Source organism: Eurypyga helias, unplaced genomic scaffold, assembly GCF_000690775.1.
Source record: "Eurypyga helias isolate BGI_N326 unplaced genomic scaffold, ASM69077v1 scaffold5916, whole genome shotgun sequence".
Lineage (NCBI taxonomy): Eukaryota > Metazoa > Chordata > Aves > Eurypygiformes > Eurypygidae > Eurypyga > Eurypyga helias.
The window spans coordinates 32,286-42,340 of record NW_010258425.1 but is presented as its reverse complement, the minus strand read 5'-3'; the positions used below and the strand labels follow the sequence as shown (position 1 = coordinate 42,340).

Here is a 10,055-nt window from a genome sequence, read left to right as displayed (position 1 = left end):
GGGAGGAGGAGGGACTGACTTGTTATACTACCAGTAATAAAATATTTTGGGGTATTAGTTTACAAGATTCAGTTCACCAAGATTTCAAATTCCAACACCATTAGTCCAGCTGTAGGGTAGTTTTTTATCATTACATAGATACCGTCTTCACTATCCCTAGGCCTTGTCCTAACTCTTTGCATTATAGCAGGCAAAATGCATTTCTGTTGTCCTTGTTTGCTTAAAAATGGAAATAAACAATCCTACTCATCTGTTGCAGAAATGTGTGGACTGATAACACAACTGAAGGTTGATGCGCTGAGTTGATGAAGGATAAGTAGTAGGTGTTAGAGCTTCTATAGTGGTAGAAACTGTGCGTGAATACACCATTGCGTGTGAATGCAATTGTGTGTGAATACACAATTCATTACTTAAAACAGAACAAACCCAGAACTTACTGTGGATATTAAACCAGCTGCATCTTACTGAATAATTTACCTTCTTTTCCTTCACCCTCTCCTCTCTCAGGTCCCAAAACAGTGTTTTTCTGGGCACCTATTATGAAATGGGTAAGTACAAGGCGCCAGTTGGTGTCTGGATGTCAGTCGGAGGGCAATCTACAGCGATCCATTGAGCGAGTGGTAGTTTCCCAGCAGATATCTTACCTGACCCTACAGAAAGATTTAACAGCGAGGCTTTAATTTTTAATAGAGACAGGGATGAGCAAAATCACCCTTAACAAAGTACAGCACAAGATGTGGGGGGAAAATGCTTTGTGGAAAATTGTATCCTTTGCTGAAAGTTTCACCGAAGTTTCCTCCCATGAAACACTAACTGTTGCTCAGGGTAGGCATCAGCTGCCATGTAAGTCAGAAGTCTCAAAGCGCCTATTTCTTCTGAGACTGAGGAATTTGAAGAGTTAAGGAAGGCGTTGCTAAGGCTCAGAGTTTGAAGGCAGGTTAAAGCGTGTCAGAGCGCAACGTGATCTTGAGAAAACGTGAGCAGCCACTACCTAAAACAAAAAAAAGAGGGAGAGAAGACAATTGCCATTTTGGCTACCAGTAGCTCTCTGCTTCCTATTTAGACCCTTTGGCTACGTTTGTGCGATATGCCTGCTCCTAATTCTCTCTGCTCCCCCTAGTTGTTGTATTGGTACAGAGCCCTAAAATCATAAAGCTGTTTGATAACAAGCAAGGATATAACCTGCTCTTCCTGTCGCCAGCTGGTGCGGAAGTTTGCTGTTGTGAACCCCGGCTGTTTCTAGGCCACAGGCAACGCGTTACGCTCTGAGCTGTCGCTTGGATTGTCAGTCGAAACTGGGGCTGCAGTGGGTAACCTGCCAGAGGCTCTCCCGGGCGCCTGAGAGTACGTGGAATTCTCTGCCCCTGAAAACTGATTTCTTGGTTGGAGCCAAAGGAGTCCTTAGTGGCAGTCAGTGAACTAAAAGCATTCGGATGGGTTTTATTTTTGGGTTTGGGTGTTTTTGGGTGGTTATTGTGAATGTGAAATCGTGTTTCCAGTAGAGGGCAATAGCGCAACAAAACAAGGCAAGCGGCGTGTTTGCTAGGAACCTTCTCCGGTAGATCAGCCAAGCTATGCCTTACTTCACCTGGGAGTTTTCTTCTTTTACTGAAATTATATTAAAGAATTACTTTTACCTCAAATGAAGCTGAGTGACAACTATATGGTGTCACACCTACATCTTTACCAGCAATATCTTAGCCTCAGCTTTAGGAAGAAGGGCCTTATTTAGATCAGCTTCAACTTGTGTGAAAACCAGTTTGTTTTTCAGCTGCTTTCTTAATGAGCTCTGCTTAAACGAACCTTGTTCTCAAACTAATACAGTATTGCCTGGGATTTTACTGCAAGTCAGCTCCACACACACCCCCCCCCGCTGCGTTCTTATTCCTAGCACAAGGGACTAGAAGTGGATGGTGTCTCCAGAGCCTAATTACTCTGCCCAGATAGTGCATCCCATCTCCCGCATAACGCATATAGTGTAAGCACGGAGCGAGGACGCAACCTCCCCTCGTAAAGCGCTCGGTCAGCGGCAGGAGGCCCCGGTGCTGACTGGATTTCTCTTTACAGGGTTTGGTATGTGCCGGAATGGCTGATATGACCAGACCAGCAGAAAAGCTCAGCACAGCACAGTCTGCAGTACTAATGGCCACAGGTAAAGGCAAAGTTACTCCATGCCTCTACACAGCACCCTCTCTAAAACTGGGTGCACTTCTTTCCAAATTCTCCATCAGTATTAATCCACCTGTAACGGAAAGGCTTAACCGCAATATGCTAGCTTTTGCTGTTGCTGTCGGATGGTAATTCTAGGACAGACCTTTAGCTGTAATTTACCCTGTAAGAGTTCTGTGATGATGTAAGTTTTCTACATGCATCTTTAATTTGGAATTGTCCAGAGCAAGTCGATACGAGTTTCATCCTTGAAGTTAACAGCGATACCCCTCATTTCACTAAGTGACCTCTTTTGCTTCAGCCTAAGTAATTTTGAAACCAGTCCAGGATATAGTGACTTTTTTAGAACAGACTTCAAGGGATTAAACGACAGCAGGGAAATTACACTAGCGTAAGTGGAAAAAATTTCCACATGTTACAAGAACTTGGAGGCAGTGGTACATGGGCTGCTGCGCTGCCGTCTGCTATGAGTTGTCACGCTGGCAGAAACGATACTCCAGGTGTTCTACCAGATCTTGTCAGGGGCAGGACTTGCGGCAGCTAAAACTGAAAGGCGAAATTGCAGCCGCCACTTTCGTTCTCTGGATTTGACTTTGGTACCCGAGACAGCGCTGTGCGTTTTGCATTGTACGTAAACCCTTCCTGAGGGGTAGGTTCTCTGAACTGGTGTGACAAGTTGGATGTACTGCGGCAAAACCCCACCACCCTGCAACTGCGCTGGAGGATTAAGGTCTGTGACTGCTGTAGAGTACAGAGGACCTTTGTCTGATGTTGAGACTGTGATTGGCCTTATTGTCCAGTTATTTTGGAAAAACGCAGTACACAGCCATAGCTGTCCCACTGGCACTTTATGCGCTTCTCACGGCTAGTTATAAGAAAAGCAGGTGTCTTTATGTTTTACAACATGAAGTTGTAAAACTTGTTTACTTAAACTGGCCCATGATTCAGTCTCCAAACTTAGGGGTATGCCTGAATATTTCCCTTTAGAGACCTTAACATCTTTAAACATTCCCTTTCATTCAACAGGCCTTATTTGGTCACGGTACTCTCTAGTTATTATTCCCAAAAACTGGAGTCTGTTTGCTGTGAACTTCTTTGTTGGCTGTGCCGGTGGCTCTCAACTCTTCCGAATATGGAGGTACGTAGTAAGCAGCACCACTCTATACTCTAACCAAGCATTCACACCACCTGATCTTAACCGGGAATTCTTGAGTTCTGCCAGCCTCAGTGTCAGTGCAACAGGCAAGGGGAACCAGATCATTAAACACTGCAGAACGTTTTAGCTACACTGTTAGTTTTTCAGTGGAGTGGGAGTGAAGCTTTATATATTTTTAGTATACCTAGAGCAGATTTTAAGGAATGCTTTATGTAAGCTGTAGTTTCTGGGTCTGAGACATTCTTTAAAAGCTTTAGGTCTGACTGACAAACAGCCTAGACTTTCTCCTCCTCTGTCAGCTTGCAGTGTTGAATTGTGTCAGTACCAGCTGGACCAAAGGGTTCTTAAGCAAAGCAGCATCTTTTTATTTATTTTCTTATTATTTCTTGGGGGTAGATTTGGAGTTCTCTGGCTTCTTCAGTACGGGCCAGGAATGAAGCAAACTTAGCAAACAATAACTAACGTGAACTTTACTATCCTGAGTTTCCATGCTCAAATCCGTTGTAATTTTAAACCTCCTTTGCTGAACGCATTGCTCGTAAGACAGTTACTGTAACTGGAGTTCTATTCTTAGTGTGTGCTCCTTTTTTTTTTTTTTTCCCCCCTATAGGTATAATCAGGAGCTAAAAGCAAAACAAGAGCAGCTGCAGCAAAGAGATGCTTAACCCAACACGTCGGATCCAACAACGCACAAACCCTTCCCCATGGGACCTAGCTTCACTAATTTTAGTGATTTTTCCTCTGAGAAAAGGAAAGAGGAAATCTAAATGTCTAGAGAGCAAGTGTTTTCTAAGTGCAAATAACAAAGTATCCCATACACTTAAATAAAGTGCAACCTTTTAAATTGAAGTAAAATGATGTGTCTTATATTGTCTCTAAAAAAGAAACTGATTGTGGCTTGTGCCAAGAATGAGTTGCTGGGCCCCAGTCTGACTCCCCTGAACAGTGCCGGAGTGACACGGTACTTACTGGTGATGATCGCCCAGAGCCTCAGGCTGAAGTGATCTGCCTCCATGTCACGGTGAGACCGGGCTGGGGTTTTACCGTACCATGTTGTTGGTTTTCAGTATCGTTGCATTTCATTCCCTGACACTCTTCCCTTGGAGCGTAAGGACGTTCTTTTCAGCTTCAGCTACATCTAGCTTCATTTGCCCAGCCACTGTCTTTAACAAGAGGAAGGCAAACTGGAATATGCCACTGGTGCTCTAGCTTCTGTCATCCTTTACAACTGGAAGCACACGATGGGTGCACTCAAGTCTCTGGTTCTTGGGAGTGTGAAAAAGGAGCTGCCAGAACTCCTATTACTGACTCACCCCCACCCCCTTAAGTACATACAGCTTTCCCGTGAAGGTGTGCACTCGGGGAACATGTGCGTGTCAGTTGTCCAAAGCTTTGGAGGCAGTGCTCTGCTCCCATCAGTGGCATGTTTGTGAGCAAACACTGGAGCCTTCCCTGAAAGTCAATGTCTCTTCCCTACTTGCGCTCCTGTAAAGAGGAAGAACGGGCTGCTGTGGAATAGCTTTCAAGGCTTTACATCACCCTGCAAAAGCCCCTCTGAGAAGCACAAGGCAACTGCGCTCAGAGGATGGCGTTAATGAGCTTCCCTGGTGGGTTGTCCCAGACCTCTTCCACCAAAGCCAGGAGTCAGTACCACAGTTCAGGACTGTAGACGCAGGAGAAAGATAACTGTGAGAGAGCAGCTTCTTCAGGCTTCAGCATTTAGGAAAATGAAGGCCTTGAAATACTGGAGTTTAGTAAAGGCCTCTTATGAAGTCTCTCCCCACCCCTACTTTCCCCCAGTCTCATTTGAGTCACCACTCCAGCATGGCAAGGGTGGAGAGGAAAGGAAGCCAGCCCATAGTTACAACAGCTACAGCACCTTCTTGTGGCAGTGATGTCCTCTCTCACCCTCTGTGACACGTTATGTTGTCCAACGCAGGGTATTTGTGTAGGAAAGTTCACGGAAAACATTTCCCATTCTTCCAAGACTTGTACCCAATGGTCTGTCAGCTCCCTCCTTTGCAGGGACTGTCCTGCCACGAAGCTATTTCTCTCTTGTGTGTGTCCTGCTACAGTTTCACTCGCATTTCACAGTTCTGCTAGTTGTGGTAACATGGTTCAAATGGTGAGCTCTCCAGCTGGGTTGTGCGCTGAGCAGACAAAGCCTGTGGTCACGAAAGAGTCTTGCCAGAAAGAGGGGTGGTGTATTTCAGTCCCGCTCCCTTCCCAGTCCCTAACCAGATAAGACTCATCCAGCAAACCAGTAATGGGGAAAAAAAAGTGTATTAAAATATCCACAAGATTACAATAGAAAACATGAAAGTCCATTCAAGAAAAAAATATCCAAGATAACAGTTTCCAGATGAGTCTGTAAAAGCAAAAGCACCAAGAGTTGGTACACTGGCTCTTCATGTATTCAGGCCACGCAATGCTCATCTAGCTCCCTGACACGGATTATACACCCGTCTTACAGGTGTTTGTTCTCCTGCGTACCTCCAAGACAGAGGTGTACAGAAGAAGAGTACCCAGTCTAGGTTTCCAATTACATTTACCACATAAAACCCGCTGGCTCTGCAGGGAGACGGACAAGATTGCACGGCACACTGCTCTCCAACGGCATTGAACTTACATTTTAGAGTGCAAAAAACACCTTTAAATGAAAGGGCTTATTAGCTTTAGGCAGTGTTGAGAAAGGAAAGAGAAGCCTCAAGAAGAGTATAATTGCTGAGCACAGTTAATATGACTGTGTAGTCTCCCATAAAGAAATGTTACCTAAATAGTAGCACCGCAGGTGTGTGGCCACAGCCCAGAAGTCTTAACCACCTTCTCAGCTCTGATGGTTTTAAAGAGGAAGTAGTTCCATTGCCTATTACACAGTAAGAACGTTTTGTATTTGAGGGCCTAGGTAGATACATTAAAAATGTAAAATTCAAAGACAAGATTTCAATACAGAGTGAAGGTGTCTTGGTTATAAACCCAACGGCCCACACCTGACTTCAGTGAACCCGCTCTGAGGCAACGCAGCTCCTCAGCTGCATGTGCACACGTACTGCAGTTACGAGACAGACGGTTACCTAAACGGTTCTCACAGGTTTAAAAAAGTTGAAAATGTAATTCCAGCTCTTGTAGTCACAAACTGAAATATCACTAAAGCTTTGAGTGAAAACCAAACCCTACGGGTCTCCGGTTATGAATGACACATCACTCAGTTACAGGGACGTATCTGCCACCCTGTAATGGCTCTTAATGCCGTTTCATGAACGCACCAACCACCTCCCTCGCAGAACAACTGCTGAAGTCAAAAGGGGCAATGGAGATGCTGTACTGAGTACAGCTACTCCTTCACTTAGATTGATACTTTATAATTATTTGTAATCCTCTTCTTCCTTATTTTTTGATGAGCAGAAGTAAATTTCAGAAGACACCCACTGATAGTAAAAACCCAAAACCTTTCTACTTAGCAGTTCCGTTCACATGAATGCTGCCATTCATCTCCCTGGTCTAGGGTTGCCAGCTGGCTTAGCAGCCAGAGCCCAGGCTGGCAATCCTGAACTGCAGTCCTGCAACAAGTAGAAGGTCACTTTTACCCATAAAAGACCTTTTTCCCCCCCTCAGCTGAAAAACAGATGTCAGATTGATCCCTGTTTTGTGTGCATGATGAATAAAAGAGAATCCATTGCAAGTCTTTCACATCACACTGTCCAAGACTGATGACCCACCTAACAGTTTCAGTCATACGCTACTGTCTCAAGAGAGGATGCGCACCCCTACGCCGTGCTGCAGCAAGCCTGCCACGCAGCACCCCTTTTTAAAACAGATAGTCCTGAAAACAGCTAGCAGCAGTACTGCAACAGGACAACACACTTAGCGTTCCTCAAATCCCAAGCTGTTCCTTTCCACCTGCAAAGAACAGCGTCTGAGAATTAAGAGACTAGCAGTAGAGCAGAGTTAAAGTTCTGGTCACCATTAACATCAGGATACGATGACTTTGACTTGAATCTCTGCTTGCTACCCTATCAGGGAAGTAGAAGTCCCCTGTCTCTCGAGACTGTACTAAGTCAGGCATCAGTCTCTTTCATCAGCACAGGTTACCGTATCTGATGAAACCAGCTAAGATAACCTGAGGGACAGAAAGTTCCTGTGTGTTGTCTCACATTGCCTCAAGTCCTTTTGACTTCAGCCTAAGTCATTTAACAGCTAGTGTTTGTGTTTCTATGACCTAAAAAAAAAAAAAAAAAAAAGATAATTCAACAACCTTCACACTGTAGAGAGGGATTCCAAGTCCATCCTGCCTTTGCAAAGAGGATCCAAGCAGCCTTGCAATAAGCCTCCTCACAACAGGCAGCATGAACATACCTGGAACTTATCAAAGGCAGCAGAAGGAGATGGTTCCCAAACACCAACCACATCGGTGTGTTTCCTAACATTAGCACCAAACGAATCAGCATGTTTCTTAAACTCAGCACCAGATCAGGTTTGTGCTCAGATTCTCCAGTATATTCCAGCAGGAAAAGAAATAAACATTAGTAGCAGACTTCAGAGCCAAGAACAGCCCTATCTGCTCATAGCAGCAAGTTTGTGATCACTACATTCATCACATTTCTCCCTCTTACTCTAAAATGTCTGGAGTGAAAGATGGTGATGCACAGGGATGAGCGCAGGCAGATCAAAACCAAGTTTCTCCATCAGCCATGTCAGTAATGCTCCGTTCTTACTGTGTGTAAAATGGATGTTGAGAAGTGAGAGATAAGGAAAGCAGGATTCATCCTGATCTTAACGAGGCTTCTAACAAAGGCAGGCAGTGTCAGGAAACCAGCAAAGTGTGTTCCTGATGAAAGAATATAGTGTTGGCATACCCAACTTTGTGGGGAAAAAAATACTCTAAATAAAGTGGATGTTAAAAGGATCTGAAAGGCTCTGCCATGGGCCTAAGACTATTTTTCATTTACTTGATGTTACAGTGGAAGGTAGGCTTTAAGTTTGCAAATATCAAGCCAAAATTGTTGCAAGCTCACAGGAGGACAGGATGAGAATACAAACCAAGTTTTCAACTGACAAAGTGAGGACAAGGTCTGAAAAGGCCACACATGATTTCAGTAGGAACAAACTTGCAGACAATACAAACCCAGGAAGAGCAGCTGGCACGCCAGATGGTTGTGCTGTTACTCAGAGGGACCTGGGCAGGCTGGAGAACTGGGCTAAGAGCAATTTCCTGAAGTTCAGGAAGGAGAAGTGCAAAGCCCTCCACGTGGGAAGGAACAAGCCCATGCACCACCATGTGCTGGGGGTGCCTGGCTGGAAAGCAGCTTCGCAGAAAAGGCCCTGTGGGGGTGCTGGTGGGCACCAGGCTGAACACGAGCCAGCAGTGTGCCCCTGCTGCAAAGGCAGCAAATGCCAGCCTGGGCTGCATGCGGCAAAGCATGGCCAGCAGGCCGAGGGAGGTGATCCTTCTCCTTTGCTCAGCACTGGTGAGGCCACAACTGGAGTGCTGGGTCCAGTTCTGGGCTCCCCAGTACAAGAGAGACATGGGCTTACTGGAGCAAGTGAAGTGCAGGGCTACAAAGATGAGAAAGGAACGGGGGCATCTTTCATATGAGGAAAAGCTGAGAGAACTGGGACTGCTCAGCCTGAAGAGAAGGCTGGGGAGGAAAGAGGTGGGGAGAATCTCATCAATGTGTAGAAATACTCAGTGGGAGGGAAGGAAGAGCACTACTCTTCTCAGTAGTGCCCACTGGCAGGACAAGAGGCAACGGACAGAAATTTAAAGGACAGGAAGTGCTTCCTTGCCTTCAGGTAGAATATTTTTTTTTTTTAATTTTTTTTTTTTTTTTTTACTGTTTGATCACTCTGTCACTTCTAGTTCTGAGCACCAGATTTCAGGATACAAATAGATCAGCTAAAGAAAGATCCTCTTCAGCAGAAGAGAACTATCAGAGATCCTAAACAACCTATGAGGAGTTTAATCTAGAAACAAGAAGTTGGGAAATTATATTCAAGTAACAGACTTGCAGAGAGGAAGGAAACATACTGCGCTCCATATCCTCTGTGCAAATGTAGATTATACAAAAAAACCAAAGAGTGAAGCCCTACATTTCCTCCAGAGGTTGTTCAGCCTCCACTATGAGCTTTTAAGAACAGATAAAGTATCTCTAAGGAAGTGATAGTGGTATAGTGGAGCCATGGGAGAGAGGTGAGGGAGTATTACAGCTTCCAGATCCCTCGGGGCCCCTTTTCATACTTATATGAAATGACAGAACTTTGAGGAAGAAACATTTCACTGAAAGGTTCCACAGAGTCTGAGCCAAACACCTAGAGCTACAGCTTTCTATCCCTTTAACTCACTAGCTCTTACGTTTTCACAGGTAAACTACCATTTCACAAAATTCATTAGATCAGTGCTCTATCCCTGTACCTTAAAGGCCTAAGCTTAAACAGAAGAGCTCAATGCAGAAGTAAACCGTTCTGTGACCTGTATTACACATATTTCCTTCACTTACACTGCTAAGATATTTCTGATAGCTAGGAGTCACAATTTGGCTTACAAGACCAAGTGAGAGTGTCTAGTTTATATGAGAAGGCATCTTGTACTGAGAATCTGACCAAGGAAAGATGAATACCCTGTGTACATAAAGAAGCCTGTGAATATAAGGAAGATCTTTATATTCACCTCAACAAAAGAAATTAGGCCATGTAAGCAAAAAAAAGAAAAAAAAATCTCCAGGTCAATCTA

General features: G+C 44.6%; 1 protein-coding gene across 1 annotated transcript; it reads left to right on the top strand.

Annotated features, from left to right (window-relative positions):
* Window positions 1-507: 507 nt before the first annotated feature.
* On the top strand, window positions 508-4,171 carry MPC2 (mitochondrial pyruvate carrier 2; the record flags this gene model as incomplete). The annotated part of the gene is made up of 4 exons (XM_010154314.1): window positions 508-548; window positions 2,068-2,152; window positions 3,196-3,307; window positions 3,936-4,171. Coding segments are annotated over 4 exons (293 nt in total), but the record flags the coding sequence as incomplete, so codon positions are not given.
* Between the last annotated feature and the right edge of the window lie 5,884 nt (window positions 4,172-10,055).